General features: G+C 36.5%; 2 protein-coding genes across 3 annotated transcripts in view; one reads left to right on the top strand and one right to left on the bottom strand.

The window, feature by feature from the left end:
- The window catches only part of LOC126817609 (transmembrane protein 266), a 35734-nt gene extending 18967 nt beyond the window's left edge, over window positions 1–16767 (top strand). The window contains exons 1-10 of one of the 2 annotated variants that reach the window (XM_050544697.2): window positions 3188–3439; window positions 5109–5239; window positions 6801–6997; window positions 7493–7546; window positions 7897–8035; window positions 9408–9523; window positions 10031–10121; window positions 14505–14897; window positions 15172–15296; window positions 16089–16767. In XM_050544697.2, coding sequence (XP_050400654.1) covers window positions 3396–3439; window positions 5109–5239; window positions 6801–6997; window positions 7493–7546; window positions 7897–8035; window positions 9408–9523; window positions 10031–10121; window positions 14505–14897; window positions 15172–15296; window positions 16089–16115 — 1317 coding nt within the window. In that variant the 5' untranslated portion in view covers window positions 3188–3395 and the 3' untranslated portion in view covers window positions 16116–16767. Of the gene's footprint in view, window positions 1–3187; window positions 3440–5108; window positions 5240–6800; window positions 6998–7492; window positions 7547–7896; window positions 8036–9407; window positions 9524–10030; window positions 10122–14504; window positions 14898–15171; window positions 15297–16088 lie in introns of those variants that run through there. The other variant, XM_050544698.2, reaches the window with a different exon arrangement.
- On the bottom strand, window positions 16759–25093 carry LOC126817610 (sushi, von Willebrand factor type A, EGF and pentraxin domain-containing protein 1). The gene is made up of 6 exons (XM_050544699.1): window positions 24661–25093; window positions 24395–24482; window positions 19961–20140; window positions 18800–18982; window positions 18235–18423; window positions 16759–17801 (listed from the first exon to the last, which is right to left on the bottom strand). The coding sequence occupies exons 1-6, from the start codon at window positions 25003–25005 to the stop codon at window positions 17530–17532; spliced, it is 1257 nt and encodes a 418-aa protein (XP_050400656.1). The 5' UTR covers window positions 25006–25093; the 3' UTR covers window positions 16759–17529.
- Window positions 25094–26280: the final 1187 nt, after the last annotated feature.

Below are 26280 nucleotides of genomic sequence, written 5' to 3'. Positions count from 1 at the left end.
TACATTAAAAACCCATTTCCGGACATGAGCCGATACAAGTTATATAATTAGATAAATGTGTGCTGAATATGAAAAAACCCAAACGCCCAGGTCGATATTTGATCACTGTTAATTAGAGTAACAGATGTAATAGAACGCCTCGCCGCCAAAACGACGAACAATTAAGCCACTGTCGCCACATTGTAAGGATGTAGGTTTTACTATACTAAATAGTCCCCGTTGCTGTTCCCCTTATTGGCACATTCCTAGCAACAAAAGACCTAGTTCGTACTAGTGTAACAAGTAGATAACTGTCATTTATTACATACCAGGACCGTGTCTGTACCAAAAGAAAATGAAAATCACACCATGTGTGTCGCCAATCATGCATTCATTATAAAATACTTGTGTCGTGTCAAGGCATTTCTACGGAATTCTTTCTCATCATTTGCAGATATTCGTGTACTTGAACTAAGCCCCCCACAAAATTTAAGGTATATATTTCACTCAAAAGATTCCCCTTCCCCATTTCTTACACAGCTTCCAACGATCTGTTAGTCATTAAAAATTTTGAAGCGATTATGGAAACAAATCAATACTTTTCGCTTCGTAAAACACAGAACAGTAGGACGTTAAACCCCATTTCATTTCATTTCACGCTTCGTAAAACCCTGTCTTTTTGTTTATTTCTACCAGACAACACACAGATTAAAAGAATGATATGTGCATTCCGTTGTGTCTGTTTAATTCAGTTTATTTAAGTATTATCTACTTCAGAACTTTGTTCACTCCAGGATGACCTTTAACAGTACCAGTGACATAGTCGCTCTAAGAGCTTTTGAGTGTTAAGATTTGCGATGCATGGGGCATTATAATTTGCCGGAATTTTGACGAAATCGACTTACAATGATAGTACTGTCTAAGAACATCATGTTGCGTAATGTGTTTTGTTGGCAACCAGTATAAAATCTAACAACTTACTCGACACACTAATCAATAGCAATGTCGTACGATTCTTCCATGCCATTACAAATACAGGTATATGTGTGGCCTTACTCTTATGTCAGCATGACATAAGAGGTATAGCATACCAAATGGGAAATGGCGGGTGTGGACGAGATGGGTTGGGGGGGGGGGGGATACACATACCGAATTGACATTTACTAAGCATTATCTTCATTATAACTAAAAAATACGAGGATTAAGCCATGGCTGATATTAGCCCCAGGTGTACACATGGTAAAATATACATACTCTTTCCGGAATATCTGATATACATTGTCACTAGGCTTAGGTTAACTGAACAATCTGAAAAAAAATAATATAATAAAATTCAATTACTATATTATTTACCTTTCAAAGGCAATGATGAGTCGGAGAGAGCTTTTCAGTTCCTTGGTTTCCATGAAAAATATAGAGCATAATATTGCTCTCCAATATAGTAATCTATACTATGTCGCTAGGTGTAATTAGTTTCTCTTGGTGATATATATATATACAGTCGCTTATTTGATGACGTATTTCACAAACCACCATTTTGACATTTTTCAAGAGTAACAACCACCTGTGCTTATAATGGTATTCTTGGGTAAAATATCATTGATATCAGCTTACTCAACACTTTGGTGAGTGTGGTCGGTGATGTACGCATTACATTATTTACCTTAAAAGACGAACGCAGAAGGACAATAAAAGAGAACATTGCTGAAGTTCAGTGTTGATTCCAGTTGTCCATCATTACACAGCTAGATTGATATTAAAGCTAATCAATGAAGAATTTATTGCTTGTAGAGGAGATCACATTTCTTATTTATTACTTCTAATCTTGTGAATTTCTGGATCGTTCGTTCGTTCGTTTCTGGTGTTTTACGTCCACTTCCACCTAAGGTGATATCGTAGACAATTTTTTCTGGATACGAGTTGCCTGATTTTATATCATTTGCAAATGAAATCAGAATTGACTTTGTATTACCACGATCTTCATTATTCACCATTCACCGTATGTTGTATGTAAAATTTCTATTTGGACACTACAAGTATATAGTTTACAGCATGGAGACATATTTTTGTATCTAATGTATGGCCATTACTTGTGTTTTGTCTAGAACTTCACAATGGTTAATTGTTTGCGTATTAACAATAAAGAAGAAAATCCATGGATTTCACCTAAACACTGAATTGAATAGCGAAAGGATATTGACGAGTTACATATTGGAGCACTCACCATGTTATAGATTTGAACGCTTTGTCTATACCGCACAATATGCCTGTTTATTTACCGGAAGTAACACATCAATCCACCAAAAACCCATAATAAAGTTTGGGATAATAGTGTTTCATGATTAAGCAGTCTTGAGGGTTACATGTACCATGGTGTGATCCATAACTTTACTATTAAATTCTGATGATACAATACATAACAATATGAACATTACCTTTCTTATGGTAATCACATTATACATATAGAAAGGCGTGTCTATAATTAAACATTAATTATCGTAAAGTACCCAAGTGCACCAAAACCCAGAGATAGGTAGAAATTAGCTTTATATAACTTATGAGAAAATTACCAAGTCGTGTTTATATACTTCCGCAATTTAGCTGGTACTATTTTTATAGAGATATTTCTTACGGTAGAAATATGTTCATTTTGAAATTATATATATATATATACACTTAACTATGTAGTGTTCATTGTAATGGTGTGATTTTTATGGATTCATAAACGGAAAATCGTGTTGGCGGAAATTGTATCACAAACAGATGACAGGTTTGTGTGATTTCTGCCATCCGCTTTACTTTCAGGGATCTGAAATTGCAGTGGACATGTTTTAATCAGTTAGCACCCGTCTAAGGCCAATTAAACACGAAATATAATTATCGGGAGACAGCAAATGTGACAATTTAAAAATGGAAATAGGTTAGATAAAAGTGAAATGAATACATCGGACAATGGTTCACCGCAGAGCGTCTAGAAATATTATACATACAATTATAATCCGATTTTGAAGATATAAATAATAAACGTGCCGCTAAACTTAAGTAATGTCAACAATACAAGCCATATATAAATATAAGTTGCCATCTTTATAGATATATATATTACATGTTGTAAGTTGACTTTATCATGGGCGTTACATGAAATACGAGCCTATTTTAATATCTACATATAAAGTTAATCAAGAGACGCGTATATATTCAGAGGGTAGTTATTTCGTGTAAACTTGTGTTATTATGTTAATATGTGAAAGTGTTATGTCTGCAAACAAAAATCAATATCAATCATTGTTGTTATTTTCAAATCTGGAATCTGTCAAGTATCAAGAATTGTGACAGTGATATGATGGCCTAATCATTAAATATAGAAAGTGAAATCGATTGTGTAATTAACAGTGATTTAATTAATATTCATCAATATGACAATAATGAAACATCGCCAAACTCTACAGATTACCGCTCAGTAAGTATTGGTAGCCTTTCAGATAGATAAATAATATATAATATATAACATCTGCTTTTTGTAAGCAGAAAGATAATTGGTTACCGTTTTACCTTTCTGCTTCATCCGGGCCAATAGAGAAGGGTATACGCCATGCAGTGTGCTATGGGACAGCCCGGACAGCGTCGTCACGACCTACTCTTATTTCGAACTGTCACGAATTATTTTACGAGAACGCCGATGTGTACACAGGTCGTCGATTTTTCGACCCACTCGAACGACCAGACGCTGTTCCTTGCCAGACCCTCTGCCCTGCACCACTGACAAGAGGAAACCACACGCGGGAACCTCCATGTTAGCGAGACAACATCCTACTTCCCAAGTAAGACAGCCCTACGTGTTAATTATACCGTCTAATACAAATTACTTTATTCTGATCGAAGTTATGGGTGTTTGAAGTGTTGACACGAAATAGTCGATTTTCAAGTACCATTGTAATGCTAATAAACGAAGTCTCGATTGTCAGTCATTTTATTGAGAGGCGTCCATTTTAACGTAAAGCGTTTATATGACACGGGCGATCTAACCCATTGGATATTCCAGCCATCCGATGACCCAGAGAGTTGATGATGGGCTTTTTATGTGAATAAATGTCTAACATAACATTCGAAGTCAGAAAAAAGACAAGCAGTATGCGGGTACGCAGCTTTCAGTTCATAACATACACCGTAACCAGCATGCACCGTAACTATATATTCATCTCTTAAAAGTTTCAGAACGATGACATAGATAACCTTTGATGTGTAAAATGTTTGTGATGTAAACAATAATACACAATAAGTTAACTTTGTCTTGGTCCTGTAGACAACCTATCGTGGGAGGTCGTCGATAATTATCAGAACATACCTAATACATCAATGGTTATCGATTATCTTTTTCACAACAGTCAACCATGCATAAACTATTTCTACTAAAGTCATTTGGATGACGATCAATTGATTTTTATTGTGAGAAAACAGATCGATTTTATACTATCAACAGGAAGTTAACTAATCAAAATGTGGGAGTTTGAGATATAGATATTATCTTTCCATCGAGAACAAGGATCATTTGTTTTGTAATGAAATTAAACTAGAGTCGTAGTAGAATAATCAGTTTAGGTTTATGAAAAAGGCGATATTAAAAAGGCCATGCACCATCTGTTTAGTTATTAACTTATAACCTAGGATTTGGATGGTCAAGTAGTCTAGCTTTAGATTATAAGGTAGCCCCAATGTTATTGACTCAAGTGGCGTGGTTTCCACCCATCCTGTACAAGACAAAGAGTAGGGTCACCTGTCCAACCTCGTCGGTTTTCTCCGGTTTACCCCAACCCCTACGCACAAACAATTTATTGAAATAAAATTGTACCGTATGTTAGTACCACAATGACCTAGTTTGTTTTGAGTGGACGTTAAACTCCCCCCCCCCTCTCTCTCTCTCTCTCTCCTATAAGCCAAAATTCTTAATCCACAACGAGCCCCTTATCCAATACAGAAAATAATGCTTCACAATATGAAGGTTTGGTACCAGAATTCAAGTGTAATTCAAATATCATCGTTTGATATTTGAGCTCGATGGTAACCTTGGGGATTCTTACAATAACACTGCAGAAAAATCTGATTAATTCTTATTTTTTATATATTTTCAGACGTAACTGTATGGACAAACTGGAGTCCAGTCTATATGGTGTATGTATAGAATCATCAGTTATAACATTAACAACTATATCCGTCCTAGCCATTACAGGAGAATTACTTATAGGACTCAAAATCATACAAGGTATAATATTTTAAAAATAGCTTAGATTAATGTTACCAAGAGCCAATTTATTCATATAAAAAAATACCATATAGTTGTAACCAAAAATTTCAATGTGATGGTGCGTTTATTAGTTAGATTTTTTTGTATATCCCCCTTCTAACAAAATTAATCAGCCTTCGTTGGTGGGGCTGCTATATGTTCGATAACCAAATGAAATGTTGTTTATAACGTCGTACTGTTCTGTATCATTAGTATCAACTGGGCTAATAAAGACGGGAATGCGCAATGAATTCCAACTGTCAAGGATTTTTTTACGTGCATGCCAAAGTATACACCCATCCCCGGTTTTTCGTCAGATCCGAACTTACGACCAGACACCGTTCTTTGACAGGCCCTCCGGTTACACCAATTGACACGGTAAACCAAGATGGAAAATATCGCCGGGATCGAATGCCGGACATCCTAGTTAGTGAGCCAGCGCATTACTGGCGGAGCCACATTGGCTTCTGATGCCCAAAAGGATGCCAAATAAGTAATATAAGATATCAAATAAATACTCATATAGTTCATTGGTAACAGCGCAGATAACTCCCTAAGTCTGACCGTTACAATCTTATTTTTATAGACAGGAACATCTTTATTTTTATATTTTATACATTAGGTCCAACAACAAACTTTTGTCGTAATGATCGGCCAGTTTTATGGTTATACTGCGTATTGAGTCATTTGTCACCAAAACCAAAACAGACGGACCATGGAATTAACTACAATTAACTAAAACAGTGGTTCTCAACCTTTTCTGCCAATGGCACACCTTGGAACACATGAAAAAATAGCGGCACACCTGACTAAATATATATGAAAAATATTTGAATTTTGCAAAATAAAATTATGGCAAGTCATATACGGCATACAGCCGTAGACAGAAACTAGTCATAGAAACATAGAATGACTCAAACTAAATAAAGAAAAACACAGCTATGAACTTACCAGTAGACACCAGTGAATACTGAATTGGGATCACGTGGATTTTCGCATTTTCTTAGTGTGCCGTTCAAAATTTCGCGGCACACTTAGAAAGATCTTGCGACACACCTGTGTGCCGCGACACACTGGTTTAGAATCACTGCACTAGAAGTTCATATTCTAGCACCACACCAGGGGGTTAATGACCGAAGGTGATGAAGCGAGTACTGACCTTCGACAAAAGTTTGAAATTTGGGCTCCATTACGTGGTATCGCAGTAAATTTGATGAATGATTGAATGATTTGATTATCATAAACTGTAAAATGGCTAAATGTTTGGGTGATCGCTGGAATACAAAACTGTTATAATGACGTTTATTGTGCCTAAATTTCAGTAAACGAGTTTGTCAAGTGGCGATTTTGTGTAATATCTTTGGATTTCAGGATAATCCAAGCATTCAAAGTTTTTGATTGAATTTCCTGTATTGAACGTTTTGATTGGTAGGATGATCTTGAGTCTAATAATAAGGATGTGGTATTTTTATATCTCTTTTCTAAGGTATATGTATATATAATATGGAAAATAGTAATTATTTTCATAATTTGTATCTAGAACCGCCAAATTCCAATGGAAGGGTGGAGATCACTGGTCACAACGTAACTACGGTCCAACCAACCGATCAAACAGATGGTGGAAGCAAGAGTGATTCTATTCAAACGGAAGGAGATAATTTGTCCACAAATTTAGTCCTCGCCAGCAGTGTCTTTCATTATATCAGCCTTGTTATTGCAGCATTATTTCTTATTGAGGTACAATTATGCATTTGAACTTTTATTTTTATAAATATAATGAAATGGGGTTTAACGTCCTACTTTTCTGCACCAACTGGGCTAGTGAAGACTGGCGTACGCCATACAGTGTGTTATGATGAAAATTGTGACCAACGTGTACACGGAACGACTAGACGTTTTCCTTGCCAGGTCCCCCACCCTGCTTCCCTGACAAGGGGAAATCACGCTGGAAAATCTGGGTGAATTTTCTTACCTAACTCACTGAACCACCGCGGCTCAGTTTTATCTTCATATAAGCATTATGGCGTTATACCACATTAAATAAAACATCAGATATTTTTTATTTATAAGACATTCCAGAAAAAAATGGTTTTATTGGTCAAGTCTGCGTTACTTACTTTTGTTTTATAGTTCTGATTTATGTACGTGTATGGTATCGATTAGTGATGCCCAGAAACATTTATCTGGTTGCTTTCTGTCGAGCTGATAGCCCCATTATTCTTTTTTCTACAGATTACATTGAAAATCATATCTCGAGGGAAACCGTTTTGTATATCACCAATACAGGTAAGAACCCGTTTGAATAAATGATTAGTTTGCTATTTGTGTTTTACACATTATCAACCCGTACGGTGTTTACTACTGTTATATAATAGTTTAAGCTCCAGAACCCAGCATCGGTTATATTTCAACAAAGGCAATGACTTGATGGTCATGGTACAAAAATAAAATCCATATATATAAAATCCAATGAAGTCGCCAATTTTTGACCCAAATTAAGGGGATCTAGTCATTTAAATAGTGTCTGAACTACCCCAGAGCCGCGGCTCAATATCGCGATTACTTGTTACTCAAGACTATAACCGCCAGCGTACGTGTACTAGGCTTAATATGCTAAATGTTTTATTTTATTTTAGATATGTGATTATTTTATTATTTTGGTTGCTCTTGGTCTAGAGATAAGTTTTTCGATTGTTACTTTACCTCAGCCATATTGGGAGGCTCTGACGTATGTTATTATATTGAGGTATTGGAGAATACCATATGTGTGCAATAGTAAGTATATTTCGAAATAAGATTTTAAAGCTACGTTCAAAGAAAAGTATTTATCGGGTGGTTATTTCCAATAAAAGTATGGCAATTTTGGTATATATATGGAAAGTAGAAATATCCAATCTTACTAGAAAAATACTGGATTCCCTAAAAAAACACTCATGGAGTGCATACGGGACAAAAATGTAAGGGTTTCCCTAAACGACAGGCCGACGATTAGGAGTGTCTGCACGCGTGACGTCGAAGGTTGCACGCGGAGATTGAGCGCTTGATGTACATGTTGATAATCTTTATGAAGAATTAGACGTACAACATTTTCTGAGATAAAATTCACGGAAAAAGACGTGGGTGGTGGATAATCCGAGAATTTAATTAGGCTTCGATATTTGTAATAAATAGTCAGCGATTAAAGACAACATCGTATTGTGTACGCAATGAATTCTCCTCGTACTTCGCATCGGTACTGAGAGAGGTATGTCACGTGACACAAACATGACCTCTTTTGATCGATTTTTTTATAGCCAGGGTATTCCCGACAATTGCAATGTTTTGAGAAGGATTTGAAGCAAAATTATGATAAATTAATTAGTCTGAATATGTTTTAGTCCAAATATATCATCAAATCACCCAGTTTGTACCCGGGAATGTATCTTTAAAAAAGATAATTTCTGTAGCATCTCATTAATATGCTTTTATATCATCTGAGTAGTTACCTATATGTAGAATTCAACTGAAAAAACAGAAACACCAAAAACTCCAACCGACATGCCCATTAGCAAAAATTAATGGTTCTACTGATTATCATTGACGAAGGCTTTAGAGTTACCATGCCTTTGTCAGCGACTTCTGGGATTTCCTTAAATGTTGGCTTGCTTTGAATATAGTAAATTGCAAATAGGCTATTTTTGTTGTAGTACTATGGTTTGTAATATTCGTTTCCAAGGTAACGTACAAAGCTATGGTGCAATTACAGCATACTAACAATGGGAGATAACCATTTATGATCGTTTGGATAAAAATACTGAATGGGATTAACTATCTTGATGTTTCCCTACGTCCCTTTAATTCCTGATTCTTCCGGCTCAAAATCATAAACATCCACTTAAACCTGGCAGAAAATGTAAATTCAAACAGTCTTTGTCAATCCAAAAAAATAAATCGATACGGTCAACCTTATTTATTTGTCGATTGTGACACGTATTTGAATGGCGTATGAGAAGGAAATTATCGTGAATTAAGATGGGGCATTATCTCCCAATGCATATTGTTAACTTCCAAACATGCGATATTACTTGTAGGCCTACAATGCAGTATTGAGATATAGGGATTGGAACATTTGTTATTGTAATCGTATAATTAATGTATTTTATTTTAGTTCGAGCAGATGCTAGACGAGTAGAATTTGAACAAGAAATAGAATCATGGCGGATAGCTAAACAGAAATCCGACGAAAAATGTCGTAATATTCAATACAAGCTAGATCACTATAAGGTAACAATAAGATTTCATAATGTGCACTCGAGTTGGGGTGGCTAAGTAAGTAAGGCGCTTGCTCGCTAACCTGGAGGTTTTGATTCGGTTTCGGTGTTGGGTGAGAATTAAAGTTCCTCGAGGTTTTTCGGTGAGGTTCCCTTCAGTGGCGGAGAAGGGACGCAAACCGAGGTCTCGTGTATACTTTGACGTGCATGTGAAAGAACACTCGACCGTTTGAATTCAAAATAAGAGTAGACCGTATTGCCTCTGTCCGGCTAAAATTTTTCCCATGACATATTGCATAATGTCCGTCTTACAATGTCGGACTATCCTATATTTACCTCGATATTCTGTATTTCTTCAAAAATACACCACAACGGTCAAAGATCTCTGAAAGTTTTTCTCACCGATGTATTGACTTAAAACAATCCAGTTGCATTAACTAAAACTGATAATGGATTTAAGAGAGAAAAAACGAAAGCGGTTCTTACAGCAATAAATGTGTATTTCCATTGTGTGTTTTAGTTGGACCATATGGTAAATAGTAAAACTAATGGCCACATACCAGGTAAAAAAGCAGACAGAAAAGAATCAATTAAAAAACGAAGCAACTCAGGTAAGTAGTATAAGGGTTTTGAAAAATATAATATAAACATTGTTGCTAAAGGTCAAGATTCCTTAAAATACTTTTCTCGTATCGAAACTCGGACCTTTCATACTCCATGGACTTCTCGATAGCCCGAGTCTATTCCGGCGTCCGCGTTTTCTTCTTTGGCACTATGGCAGAGGTCATAGACTTTAGGTTTAAACAGAGTAGTGTTGACTACATTTTACTGTATTGAACTGTATATGTATGGAACTTCAAGTATGCATCGTCAAACAGGTTCTATTTTAACAAGTCGTTATCACCCCTTGAATTGTGTTACGAGGGGTTTTGTGCGGCTGATGGCAAATGGAAACCGAAACTAGTTTGGTCTGGTTTGGTTTTAGAAAAATAGAGACTTTAAATGAGCTAAATCGCTATTCTTTGGCGCCTAGAAATGGACACAAATTGGTCGCAACGCATATAATAATGTTATATGAATGTATATATAAAACTGATTTACATTCAATCGTTTCTGATTTTACCGTAATTTCTAATCAGTCATCACGGCCGGCGGATTATGGCTCCTGATTGTACGAAAAATCACACCTTTAGCTTGTGTGCCCTTTAGAGGTCACAATTTTATTGATTGTAAAAAACAAAGACCATTACGACTAAGTTAAAATTCAAAGTTCAAATGGCCGCTCCTCTTTACGAAAATAGTGTAAAAGCATATAATACCCAAGGCGACCTTCGGATGTAAACTGTGGTCGCGACTACAGTCTGAACCAGCACTAGAACGTACATGGCCCGGACCATTAGCTATTCAATATGGCGGCGCCCATGTCAATTGTTTCGCCTGCTACACTGTTGAAATTAATGTAAAATTACAGTGAAAAATATGTAATTTCTCTAACATAACGCTGTAAAAATACCACTGCAAGTTTTTATACTATACATTTACTGTATTAGCGCGGTAACATGGAATTACTGTAAAAAAAAATGGTAAATTAACAATAAAAGTGTAGTTTTACAAGTTAGAACTGTATTTTTATTACATGTAATTTGTATTGATACAACTATGTTGGTTAAAAGTACATGTATAGGTTGTACTTTAACTGTTTTATGGTTAATCCTGTTCAAACATATTTAGATACAGGATTTGTGTACAATTTACAAGAAACGTGTAATTCTACATCTCTTTTAACATTGATAGACCTTTTAAGGCTACATTACTTTACACTACTGCTTCGAATTGTCCATTAGAACATTATTCAGGCATGGTAAAATGGACAATAAACCCCCGATGAATTCGTAACAGGGACGTGTTTATCGATATTGTAGCCCTAATATTTAGAGATTTTCTTTTGAACTATTTAAGAAACAGTTTTACACCATTTTAAAAAGCCATTATTTGGCCACGTGCTGTCGTTCATTTTTTAGAAAATATTCTCATTATTCTCAATACATTTATGCCGACCGTCCTCTTTTTTTTTGCAAATTTTAAAATGATTCAGTTTCGAGTCGCTGGTAAATGAATTATGAAAGAAAATGTTATTCGGATATCGCCAATAATATATTTTGAACGTACGAAGATTTTTAAAAGAATAGGAAATTAGTCTTATTGCGATGCTTTTTACTGGTAATTTATATGTTCTGCTATTTACTCATTTTTAAAAGTATATTTTGACAATGGAGATGAAGAAATGCTTTTAAAACATTTTCTGGCTCCATTCGGGTTAACTGGTAACATGGATCATTTCTCAAAGTTTTTTTGTCGTGGGCCTATATATATTCTCTAACTTCTGGGTGTTACCATGAACCCTGAAATACGGTCCATGGTGAAAATAAGGCATTGGCATTTGGCAATTTCATGATATTTTTCAGACAAATCTACACACGTGTCAGTCTTTTCAGCCAGTACGGCTGGTCACGGCCATAGGTTGAACTAAATATCATTCGCATGTAGATAGTTCGACTAGAGTACGGAAATCCGTGCAACGGAAGGTCGCCCTGTCGGAGACCTTAAAGGCGACCTTCGGTTACAGTTTTTTTCACGACTAGTGGTCGAAACTAGAAACCGAACGCGGATGGTCCGGACCATCGTCTGTTCAAAGAGAGAGAGAGAGAGAAATAGGGTTTAACGTCCACTCAACACAAACTAGGTCATTTCGGGACTAACATATGGTTTAATTTTATTTCAATAATTCGCTTGCGCGTAGGAGTCTTTAGCAGTGGGAGGAAACCGGAGAACCCGGAGAAAACCCACGAGGTTGGACAGGCGACCCTACTCCTTGCCACGTACAACCGGGGATTCGAAACCACGCCAGTTGACTCAATGACAGACTTTATGATACAGCGCGCGCACGCTAACCATTCAGCCATCCAACCCCCCCTGTTCAAAGATGGTTGCCCCCAGGGACATGGTGATGTCACTTGAGTCTGCTTTAGACCTCGGCCATAACCCCAAAAATACCTTAAGCTCAAGGAAGGCCTATACATTCCTCTGTGGAGGATAATGAATCGCTGTGTTATATAGTTTGATAAACAAATAATACTTTCATGAAGGTAAATTTGCGCGAATCAAATTAATTTTAGAGACGACAAAATTCCTAATTTGACTTTACCTTTTGCATAGCGCAAGTATTGAAATTATGCGTAATTTTTAGACTTACATAGATTCAGATATAAAAAAGGAGACAACAAATATCTGATCATAGAGGTAGCAACTATTTTAAATTCATTCGAGCTTTCCTAAAATCATATACTTAACAAAAATAGATTCTTTTTAAATATTCTACACTTTGGTTTCATCGACACCGCCATCTTGGAGCTACTCCGACCATGCCACAATAGCATGGTTCACTATTTTCGGACTATGGTCCGGACTAAATGAAATTCGGATTCAGTTAGTTTGACCATGGTCAGGAAATTACGATAATCGAAGGTCGCCCTAGAGGTCACAATTTATTTCCGATTGGCGCTTATCGGACCGTCGTAAATTTCTGGATTATGGACCCTGATTGTACGAAAAATCACATTTTTAGCTTGTGGATCTCTAGAGGTAGCAATTTTTTATCTTATTTTCAAAATCGTTCAAATAATATCAACGTTATACCATAATTATGGTTGAGTCCGAATTTCCTGAAAATCGGACCGAAACTTCCTGTCAAATGTCCACTCCCCTTTATGCAAATAGTGTAACAATTTTTATCCGATTTCGATGAAACTTAAAACGAGTGTTTAAGTATCTAGTTCTTGGGTGAGTTCAAGTTTGGTGCGCATCGGACCTTCCGTACTGGAGTTATGCCAATTGCCTTTTACGCAAAATGTGAAATATGAATGAAGATTGTGGATCTCCTAGAGGCGACAATTTTTGTCCGATTCAGGAGATGAAAATTAAACTATGCGTTCAGGACCAAAAGTTCTTGGACGAGTTTCACTTTGGTACCTACTTAGAGATTTAGCCCCTGCTATAGAATGTTAGAAACACTCTATCCCGTTGTGTTTTAATTATATGTCATAGATACAACGGAAAGGAGATGGAATGGAATATTCGACTGCTCAGTAAAGTTAACTAATCGCAACCCTCGCAACTGGGGATGGGGGTGGGGGTGGGAGGGGGGTGGGCGCTCTTAACACAGGGATCAGTATAGTGAATAGCAGGGATTTGTCTTCTGAAAGCCTACGTTCTACTTCTAGAAGTCTCACTTCTATATTAAAATCAGGTCTCTTCCAGTTACGTCACTGTATTTAACTGAATAGTTACCTGAGTGCTATAGCTGGAAGAGTACTTGCGGCCAAATTATTTGGAGGGCTAACGCCCCCACTCCGCCGGGCCTTGCGTCTGGGTATTCCAGTCTAGACCGGTAGTATTCTCCTACATGGGATATGGTTAGCCTAGTTCACTCAGCTGTTTCATACAAATGGCGCTTTAAAGCATTCTGGCACGCTATTCGTGTGTCATTTTAAGATTTTAATTTTGTGTTAAATATTGGATATCAGAAGCCCAACTTGTCACGGTAACTACATCAATATTGATTTAAAGTGACCAATAAGCCGTTTTTGCAATGTCAAAGACTGTGGATGATATTGAGTTAAAGACTTGGCTGAGTTGGCTCCTTTAATTTATAGAACCAGGTGAACTGTCATTATAATATGTCAAGAACAAATTAGCAGGAAGGGTATCGGTTGTTCTCGCAAGTATAACGGATTCCTTCAAATCAGTTTTTGTTCATTTATATTTTCCCCAAAAGGGCCAGAAATTGGGTTTTATTTGACACGAATATGGACATAACATTTATTTCAAAAACTCATGATTATACAACGTGACCAGTTCATATACGTGAACGTCAAACGCTCGGTAAAATTCGCTTTTCTATGGATTATACTCAATGTTCATTTTACATTTTTCAGATCCAACAATAAATGGAGTAGGAGTATCGAACGACAAAACGCCAAATGGCATTACAAAATCTTCACAAAACAATGGTCACAGTATAATGATAGAGGATGGTGAAGATTGTGTGGATAGTAAAGTAAACAATTCTAAAAGTGCTGACAATAAAGACAATGTTAAACCTGTGAAATCTGTGAACTTTGACGTGAGCTTTGATACCGATGCTACTCCGTCCCCGTCGATCTCCCCTGCGCGTCATCTTAACGTGTCACAGAAAGGTGGTTACACGCGTACAGACAGTGAAAGCTCTATATCGTACCAGGCAACAGAGGAAGAAGTTATTGTTCAGATAGAAACTCTAAAGTCTCCTCCAATTTCTCCAACAGACGATACTTCAAGTCTTTTACCGGGTAACTATGACCTTTTTCGTGTCAATTGTCATATTTGGCTTTCTTTTAAAGAGAATGGGTGGCGTTGGAATTTGTAATCCAAATTACAACATGCTCTTCCGAGTAGCTAATTTTTTTTAAGTCGGTTGGGAATGGCCTACTACGAGAATAAAGATTGAAACATATACATTTATAAATGCTCTGGTATGGGAACTAATTTTTAAACTATTTTAGTTTTCAACCATTTATTCAAAGGTTTAATTCAAGTTTTAAAACAACTGTATTGTTATTGTAGGTGACCAGTATAAAGAGGAGTATGTGTTTGATAATGTAATGTTTGAAGATGAAGATGATTTAGTTCTGAGAAAAGATTTACAAGTTATGGCTGATATTGATGGAACGAAAACATATAGAAGTGCCGTAAGTTTTGACATATTTTTACACATTAGCCGTTCAGATTAGGCATCCTGCGATTCAGCAACCAATCCCGGGAACAGACTAAACAAAGTTGGTATCTTAATACGTGAGGCCATAAAGCCAAATTTTACATTAGGATGTAATTGTGATTCATGAAAGAAAACGTCAAATAGTTGTAAATGGCATACCAGGTTACGGTTAACACTCACCTTATTCACATAGGACAAACTGGAAGGGAGCTTCGTTTCTTATGGCATCTGAGGAGACCGGTAACGGCATATTCTAGCCCCCTTTGGACCGCCGGTTACCTAAACCTTGCTTTCACCCCGGCGACAGGGAAATTGTATATGGATAGCCTGGAATATTTTAACTTAATACGAAATGACCCAGTGATTATCGATGGTTTGTCTATGAAGCATGATCCAGAATTGTTATCTCATCTTGATAGGCTGGGTGTCATACATTTTTGTTTCTTTTGCCATTTGTTGTAGCAAGAAATGAATGAAATGAAATGAAATAGGGTTTAACGTCTTATTTTTATACACCAACCTGGCTAATGAAGACAAGAATTATATGCAATGTAGTGTGATATGCGTATGGTCTACACTAATTTTGATTTCCCACTGTCAAGGGATCTTCAACGTACCCTTCGTCCTGCACCACAAGCAAAGGTGAACAGAGTGGAAAATCCTGATGAGTCCATCATACTCATCTATCCACTCTGGTTTAATTTAACAACAGGAGATCGGATTCGAACAGTCAGAATAAAACGTGTCTCATTGTTTTATGTTGCAGGATGGTATACCAATGACGTCATTGTAACTTATAAAAGAATGCGAGAGAATATGGATGCTATATTTAATTATATAATTATATCAAAAAGAAAATAGTTTGTTACCTGAGCATCATAGATATCGTTTGTTAAGTCGACGAAAAGCAAAACTTACAGCTAAGAATATCCAGAAGTTATTTTCATTAAGAAATGCAAACTTTGATTTTATACTCAAGTTAAGCAAAAAACTTGGGATCAGACAATTGTTTAAATTTTTAGTCCAGTTACTTGGAGATTTCAGTTGTGGAATTGACTTTAATCAAATCCGTAGCTATCAATTGGATATTTAATGAAAGTAGCTAAAATTGATGTATACGCGGAAGCCAAAATGTGAAGGATAAAGGTGGTTAAAATAGTTTAGAATGAACCTGTGTATATCTGCCAAAGCCCCGACTAAGATACATAGCATAGCCATCACAACGTCATAAAAACACCAGAGAAATGGTTTAATATTTATTGAAGTTAAGACAGTGATTTAAGTTATAAAAAGGTCTTCAATCATATAGTTATTTACAATATATAATAGACTGTGATTTCAACATAAAATGTAAATTAATCGTTTATATACACAATAACTCGCTCAATATAATATATATATATATATTTATTACAAATTTGTAAAATATGCGATGAATTGAATAAAAACTTGTCACTTTTGATTCCTTTTTTATTTCTTCTAAGTAACTCTTTAAAACCCGAAATGAATATGGGTAAATTTGAAGTGCACAATAGTTTGGATGAAAAATTAAAGTGCCGATTTAAATGAATTTAATGTATTTGTTTGTTTTGCAATATGGCCATATTTTTGTTCCACAGTTAACTTAAAATGAAAGTAAAATCAGTAAAAAAGCCGATTTCCGTTGGCTCTGAAAATTTGTTCCATCACTTACTGAAATTGATTAACCCATTTCGACACTATATCTTTGCCCAAATTAAAGGGGTCATGTTCCTGTAAATTTCAATAAAAAGGTAAAAAGGCATTAAGAATAGAACGTATAGTTAATGTCTAGAATATGGGTTCCTGCTAGCCCCCACCATGCACCTTACCATACAAGCGTGAAAGAATGAAAAAATTGGGTTAATGTCCTACTTGGTTGCACCAACCAGGTTAATGAAAGGGGATTCCAACTGCCAAGGATACTTTTACGTGCAAGTCACCCGATTTTTGTAACCACCCAAACGACTAGACGACTTTCCTCGCCTGGCCCTCTGACCTGCAGCACTGAAAAAGCGGAAACCACGCTTAAAAGTCCAGAGGAACTTTCTCGACCAGATCCGGGATCTCCTTGTTATATAGTGGGCCTTTGCCTTACTGAGCCACCACGGCTTCCTAAAGATTGCTATACGATATTTTATATACAGTACCCTAATCCAAAACAATAACACTTACTACTCATTTACATGTCAACATTCAGAAACAGGACACGGGCCGATAACATGCACAATACCATTTTTTCCAAAACAAACTGGTGTTGCATAAGATGGAAATCCCCGGCAGTGGTTTCCAGAATTAGAAATAGGTCCTTGGTCAACAATACTGTAGTTGGAGGGCCATAGTGTTATATTCCATGGATCACAATCGAGAGTGATGGTAAAGATAATAACAATGGACATGGTGGCCGCACTGCCTTTGTAAATTGTACCATATGAAGGGTGTACAACATAACACGTGGTCGCTGAAAAGAAAAACATATGTGCAATTAAAGCAATACCACACTGAACTTTGATTTTTTTTCAAAACATGATGATAGTAAATACATTCAGAATCCTTTATAACTTAGACAGTTTTCGAAAATATTGTCCATACATGACCGTAAAAAAGGCATAGTAAATACATATCAATCCTTTATAACTTGGACATTTTTCGAAAATATTGTCCATACATAACCGTAAAAAAGGCATAGGTCCGAAAGGAAATGAGAACCCTGAGAATGGCCACGGTTTCAGATAGACTACACTACCCGACTTCTAATCTAAAGCGCACGCGTTAGACCAGTCGGCTACCCAACGAGCAGTAATACTGTAATACACTATAATAGTATATAGAACTGCTAACTGGGTTATTTCTGATTAAATTTAAATAAAACGTCGATAAAAGGTGTTACTTACGTGCACACAAGATAGTTGGCTGCGACCAGGTTTGATTAAGTTGACAAACAGATTGATTAGAGCCAGAAATATATACCCAGTCAACTTTACACACATAGTTGACTACAGAGAAGGCGGTTGTAGTATCATAGACCATCTCTGTACCAGTATAATCTGCCAGCTCATCAGGATCACCACAATCAATTGTACCTGTTTATAAACAGAAATAATATATATGGTACATGTAATCATAATACTCCTCGGGCGAATGCTTCAGCAATATGGTTAATTATCCCTGAATTTTACCTGTTTTATTCTTTAGATCCCGGCTGCAAATTGAAATCCTTAAATTCCTAAATCCACATGTATCAGCACTGTACTTTATAATATAAAGTATTGTGGTTTGAAAACTCAAAAGATAACAATGCTGACCGAATTAATAATCAAAATATCGCTGATGTTGCTCAAGTTCTCGTCTTTCGAGTCAAAACTTGTCTGCCCTAAATGATTTGACTTCGTTGGGGGCGCAGATCGTAACACAGATAAGCTTATAAAGAAACTCTGAATAAATGATGATGATGCTTACTTGTACAAACTAGAGTTGGCACAGTCCAAGTTCCATTAGATTGGCAAACAGAAGTGTTGGAGCCGGAAGTATAAATCCAATCTGATTGACAGACATGGGTCGCCACAGAATCTTGGTAAGTTATATCATAGATGACATCTATACCAACAATTGCACTAGTCGGTATACCACAATCAATTGGTACTGAAAACCAATGTCCAAAAATATCAATAACAATAATAAGTTGAAATATGCTGATATTTGGACAGTTCTAAAATATAGAACTGGTCGCCCTATATAAACATTATTGTTAATTGTTGGAAATTAGTAACAAGAGCAAATTTTTGCCTTACAAGTACGCAGTAATGCAGGAGAGTTCAGGACAACACAATGTTATCGGAAGTGACAAATCGCCGTGTAGCCTAGAGGGATAAATAATTGTCTCACACACTGAACAATTAGCTACCATACCCCCCCCCCCCTCATCACACACGCACACATTGAGTATGCATCCTGGATTTTGACAGATATGTGAGACATGGTAAGGACCGGCTGTCACTGGTGCTACCATTTTCTACGACTTTCTTCCTGGTGGCTACAAGGACAGTGTTGCAGCGGAATAGTCATTAAAATAGGGAGGATCGGTTCTAGTTATGTTACGTCTACTTCCAGGTCTACTTCAGCTCCTGTTAGCTGAACTCCATCTCCATGAACTTTCAATCACTGTTATTCTATAGGAAATATTTTTGATTCAGAAACACGAAACTTTGCACATAGTTTCTTATTGATGTATTTGATACATTAAAACAACGAAGGGCTATATTTTAGTAAAAATAAGGCGAACAATTTTGAGTATGCTTTGTGATCTCGGGGCCTGGTCTTCGTTTGCTTTAACCATGGACGTGGGCATTGACAGTCTTTTTGTCATAATATTATATCTACTATAGAAGGATCCCATTGAGCTGCAATGATTTGGATGAGAGATGAGGTGCAGTACTTATTTTTGGGCAACAGTACAAACACCTCCATATCCACAACAAACCGCGGACACCAGTGTGGAATATACTCATCAAACACGCCATTTCACTGCCAAACAGTACAAGTTAGATTTAATATATCATTTTTTTTTTACATCGATCTAAGAGTTTCTGTGCGAACTTTCCGTTTAAAGTTATGTAATACCTTGACAAACAACATTACTTGAGTTCCATTGTCCATTACTAAAACATCGAATAGTTGGATTTCCACTTACGTAACCATATAGACAAGTATAGGTAAATTCCGCGGGAAAATACCGTGTTTCATTAGTGATCAGAGTTGCCCAATCTTTGGTTGGCGGAACTTCACACTTTACATCATAATCTAAATATAAAAAAGCTATAGCATGGACAACAAGACGGAAAAAGGAGCATGACAATATTACTAAAATAACTATACGTCCTCTATTTAAAAAAAGTCCTTCTGTTGGAGTTGTCATTTGCCTCATTCAATGACATGCACTAGGATAATACAATATTTGGGAAATGTTCCCTTTTTCTTGCTTAGTGTTCGGCGATTGTTTCCGTGGGGCATGTATATTATTTGGTGTTTAAGTTTCACTCGACACAAACCAGGTCATTTCGGGACTAACATATGGTTTAATTCTTATTTAAATAATTCACTGGCCGGAGAAAAATCAAGGCATTAGTCAGGCGACCTTATTCACTCTTTGTCAAGCACAAGTGGGGAATTGCCCCCCCCCCTCCCACGGTAATGAACGTGTATCTGTTATATCAACGCCAAGAGATTATCAGGCTAATGTTTTGTAATCATTTGTTAATTGCAATACATCTTAGTACATATTTGTTTATCAATAATTCCTTAATTACAATATTAATCATATATTTTAGCACTCATTTGTTGATAATTTCAATAACGTTTTTTTTGCCGAACTCATTTCTTCTTATTCGTTAATTAAATGGGGGGTTGGATGGCTGAATTGTTAGCGTGCGCGCGCTGTATCATAAAGTCTGTCATTGAGTCGACTGGCGTGGTTTCGAATCCCCGGTTGTACGTGACAAGGAGTAGGGTAGCCTGTCCAACCTCGTGGGTTTTCTCCGGGTCCTCCGGTTTCCTCCCACTGCTAAAGACCCCTATGCGCAAGCGAATAATTGAAATAAAATCAAACCATATGTTAGTCCCGAAATGACCTAGTTTGTGTCGAGTGGACGTTAAACCCCATTTCTCTCTCTCTCTCGTTAATTAAATAAAGCTTTAGTTTTTGAAAGCAAATTAATTATTTATACAAAAATCAATTTGCACTAAATAAAGGTTTTACATGGGCGGTTGTAATCGCTTGTAATTAATCTGTATAAACCTATATCTTCCTTTTACTAAATAATATTTTTTTATACATAAGCGTCGTTTTGGAGTTCATGAACAGGGCTTGTATTTCAGAAGATCCGTTTGGCATAGTCTATAGTCATTTGATTCAACTGAATGGTCTGATTTGTGTAGTCCACCTTCTACTAAAGAATCCAATAATATACATAGTTTCAATCTAAAACCAGCCTACAGATCTGCATGTCGAAGATTAAACCCATCATAAGAAAATTATGTAGTAGATTTCAAAATATCCTGAATTTCAACTACATGACTACGTTCTTTTAAAGGAGCTAAATCGCTAATATGTTGGACCTAGAAATTGGCACAAATGAAATGAAATGAAATGAAATGGAGTTTAACGTCCTACTTTTCTGCTCCTAACCTGGGCTAGTGAAGACGGGCATACGCCATACAGTGTGCTATGAGGGAAATTTTGCCCGGACAGCGGCACTACGGCCTACTCTTATATCGAATTCCAACTGCCAAGGGATCTTTTACGTGCACGCCAATGTGTACACGGGACCTCGGTTTTTCGTCCCATCCGAACGACTAGACAGCTTGGCACAAATGAGTCGCAACACATATAATAATGTAATATGAATTTATATAAACTGTTTTACATTCAATCGTGTCCGTTTTACTGTGAATTGTCATCAGTTATGTTCGGCGAAATACGTCAGAAGTCTCAACCGCAAGTCAGTTTCTAGCGTCTGGTTATTCCAGTCAACACCGATATTATTTATTGCGCATGCTCTCCAAATAAGAACATGATATCACCGTTTGACATGAGTTGTGGAATATGTCTAGCCTCATTCTTTGAGCACATTGTTACAAATGGCGCTGAAAACGCATTATGGTACACGATTCGTGTACCAATGGTAAAATGTTTATTTTGTCTTAAATATTGGATATCAGAAACCCATCTTTCCGGGTAAGATCACAACACCAATGCTGATTTAAATTGCAAAAATAAAATCGTGTTTCCAATGTCGAAGATTTTGGATGATATTGAGTTACGGACTTGGCTACTTCAACATTAAACTAAGTTATTAAAGAACATTAGCAAACCTCAAAGCGGACTGTGGGTGAAATTTGTCAAAGATGCATTATGTAACATAAAGAGCTGACAGTTCTCGCTATAATAGTTTTAAAAAATAGATCATGAAAATGGAATATGTTGAAAATTTCAGTCAAATTACTTCATTCTGAGCGGAGTTATATCCAATTGAAAAACAATATAGTCTCGATTATCAACGCCGCCGCTGTTGCGATAACAAACAAAGTCTCGATTATCAATTTCTTAATTAAATTATTAACTGCCAATTGTGTTTTAATCAGTTGAAAATCAAAAACATCAGATAGTCTAAAGAGTTGATTATGGGCTTGGCATGTGAATAAATGTCTAATTAATGACTTATATAACATTTGATATCAAACAAAAGATCTGCATTAGGCAGATTTAGCTCTTACATAATGCATGCATGTTTTAGGTATGCAAATCAAACAGAAAAATGTGAAACAATAGATTATTTGCCTTGCTCTAAGGTATCAGCTGAACATATTGAGTGAGACCTGTAATTTGTGATTGAGTGACCTGATAAACGCGACTACCTGAAGCATTTTTGCTTACTAAAACAACAACCGGCAATTTTATAATATGTGACTGACTTGGCAAAATTTCAAGTAAACAAGGGTCATAACTCTAGAAGTAGTTACCATGAATTCAATAGTATTCTCTGTTTCACAAAATGTAAAAATGCATAGAAATTTCAAGCAGATTACATATAATACCCTTTGTCGCTAGAAAAATAGTTCAAAATCAATAGGATTGTTTGTTTTATTAATTTCAACAATGAAAATACATTTCAAACAGATGAGATAATAATTTTTGATACTAAGCAGCAAAAGAAACGACAGGTTGGTATGTTACCCTGAATAGACGCATTGCGACACAGGCAACGGAGAACTGTTCTGTTCAAAGTAAAAGTCAGTATTGCGTATCAACTGCAGATGGCAGGACCAGAATATGGCGTCGACATGGCTAGCGTTATTCTGACCAATGTGTCATGGAACGAGACTCACAAGGAGGTCCAAGCATAATGGTTTGGGGTGGAATCGGCCTGAACCAGAGAGTGGGTCCTGTGTTGTTCCAAAAACTTGATCCAGGGAGAGTAGGCGGCATCACAGCAGTGCGCTACGTCGATCAAGCTCTCAGATCCCACGTCATACCACATTTCGCGCGTCATCGAAACAACGTTTTCCAGCATGACAACGCCCGTGTCCACACCACCAGAGTTACTCGGGACTTTCTACAGCAGAACGGTGTCAACGTTATGCATTGGCCAGCCCTTAGTCCGGATTTAACCCAGATTGAACATCTTTGGGATGAAATTCAGAGGAGACTTGATAACGTCGTATCGAGACCAAACACAGCCGATGGATTGCGCCAGGCTTTTCTGAGAGTGTGGTTCCAGATGCCAATGGCGTTTATCAATCGTCTGGTCCACTCCATGTACAGACGCTGCGCTGCTGTTATTGACACTCGCGGTGGACACACCAGATACTGATGTATAGACCGTGTACAGACTCTAGTTTCTCGTAATGTCTTGGTATTGTGATGAATTAATCACTAATGTGTCAACATACTGTTCACAAAAAATTGCTTTGATCCATTAAGTAAGTCGTTTGCTAGAATGATTTGATTAAAGTGCCTCTCTGATTTTGAAATCGTACTGACGTGGGTGGTTTTTTTTTTGTTTTTTTTTTAGCTGTTTAGTATATATATAGGGTTCACAAGATTTTACGAAGCGAAAAGGGGATATGATTTTTGAAACTGTTGAAATTGTTTCGCTATTTTGAACTATCAATTTTAATCAGATCGGATGAAAACGTTTGTCGCGGCCATAGCTATTAAAATTATCAACTGAAAGTGTTCAAAATCAAAAGAATTCATAATTTGAACAATGTAAAGTTACAGGAGATTGAATCATTTAATGTAGTATGTAGCGAGTTCACAAGAAGTTATGGACGACGATAGACGGAAGGGTTAGACGACAATATATAAATTTTTTTGCCAACACATTATACTGATCGATCATTTCTAACTTAATTTATGGTCATTTCAAATTTACATTTAATTTAGGCAATTATAATTATAATATGTGCGAAATTGCATTCGTTTGAAATACATGTGGACGAAGCGAATTGGTGCGCCTTTAATTAATGTAGGCGGTTAAAATGGAAGCTACTTACCAACAGGCAGACAAGTATAAGAATCACTGTATGGTATACAAACTGCCATCTCTGGACAATCATGACTCAGGCATTTACCAGCCAACTCCTGATTTAACAAAAACGCAAAAAATATAATACAGATTTGGAACTAAAAACAATACTTTTGGATTGAAATTTAAAATGCGTCATTGAACTAGATAAAATGAAAGTGCTTTAACTATGGGGCTAAGTGGAATATATTATTAATATGTAGATAATTATAATATATATTATGATATATTTACCCCTGGCATTTCTTCTAACAAACCATATCTATACTGTTCATCAGGCTCTAGTGGGTAGACATGACCATCTATAGGCTCAATATTCAATTCGCATTGTTTTCGTACACTGTGAAAATTAAAGGAGTGACAGAGCTTTCTGTAATAACATAAATTAATACATTGCTGTACAATGTTAGCACGTATAGTAGCGAATGTTAAATTCACTACCTTCTGTCCGATTTGAACGTTTGGGTTAACAGAATTAGGTCCGAGTCTTGTACATTGCTGACAATCTATTCTTCTCAAAAACCAAAGACAAAACGTAATAGCAGTAATCAGAAGCTGATGTTTTGCTAACATGATCATGTTAGGGCAAATCCATTAAGAAATCCTAAAAAACAATCCCTGGACTAAGACCGTCTTAAACCATTTATTTGGCGTACCAGTACGAAGATTGTCCGGCCTTCAAACTTTAAGAATTCCTTTTAGCCTATTAAGACGTGCCACTAATGACTTTATATGGTACAGGTATATTGATTTTTTATATGTGAAGTATATTGTGATTATTGCAGAACAACTCCTAATATCTATCATAAAATCCCAGAGTGCATTGTTTTTAAAAGAATAGTAAACTCTCAACATAAATATTTTGTTAACATTTATTTTAATCAAACTTCTTGAAATCCCAAACCGCTGAGTTTGTGGCAATAATCCCCCTCAGACCACATTTATATACATTTTATTTAGATCGATACATGATTATGATAATAAACACCTATCTCTAAAATGGGTGCTCATCCGTTATCATCTTTTCCATTAATAAAATAGGTATAGAAACATTAGGAATCGATATTTTTATATCGTAACAATGGATATGATAAAAGATAAAGAAATAAGCGTGACAGAAAGATATAAAGACATAATGGAATAATCATTAGTATGGAGAGATATCTTATCGAGTCTTGGTCATTAATGCCCTGGAAAGTGGGACTTCCCGTTCCCAATTGAGATGAACACACATCTTTATAGTAATAGTTATGTATTCATGTGAAAGAAAGTGATTGGAAAATATATACTGAGCGCCATGGAAAACGCATCACTTTTTTTCCCCAAATATTTTTTACTAGGTGGTTTTGTATGTATACTATTATGCAATACTATGAACTATTGTTTCACACAATGCTCCCAAACGCAAAAAATATCGGCCCGTGTGCACAAAAAAAATTGCACGAGATGCACATGAAAAACCCAATATTCACGCGCAGCATTGCGTTAGCCCTTTAAAAGCATGTTTTCAACTTAATGTGCAGTACATGAACTGTGGAACGTCAATCTGTCGTAATTTGTTGTTGGACGTGTGAAGGAATCGAGCTAGAGATGCCGAGACTTACTGAAAATCAACGGAATGAAGCCATGGGATTGTCCAGGGCTGGCATGTCTACACGTGCTATTGCCAGACACTTCAACTGTCATCAGTCCACTATTGTAACGTTGGTGGAACGTGTTCGAGTTACTGGATCAACACGTTACTGGTCCACAACGCGTTACAGCCCAGGCTCAAGACCGCTACATCCGGGTCACTCATCTGCGTGACAGATTCCGCCCAGCGACTCGAACAGGTGCAGCAGTCGTCGGAAGACA

Source organism: Patella vulgata, chromosome 4, assembly GCF_932274485.2.
Source record: "Patella vulgata chromosome 4, xgPatVulg1.2, whole genome shotgun sequence".
Lineage (NCBI taxonomy): Eukaryota > Metazoa > Mollusca > Gastropoda > Patellidae > Patella > Patella vulgata.
The sequence above is the reverse complement of the archived record's forward strand: the minus strand, read 5'-3'. Positions and strand labels throughout refer to the sequence as shown.

Bases quoted from the DNA above. Each gene is read 5' to 3' on its own strand.
- LOC126817610 (XM_050544699.1), bottom strand. From the start codon at position 25,005: ATGATCATGTTAGCAAAACATCAGCTTCTGATTACTGCTATTACGTTT. The intron at 24,483-24,660 runs GTAAATATATCA...TTGTTAAATCAG, and splicing joins TGTTAGAAGAAATGCCAGGG to GAGTTGGCTGGTAAATGCCT. The intron at 20,141-24,394 runs GTAAGTAGCTTC...TTTTATATTTAG, and splicing joins TTATACTTGTCTGCCTGTTG to ATTATGATGTAAAGTGTGAA.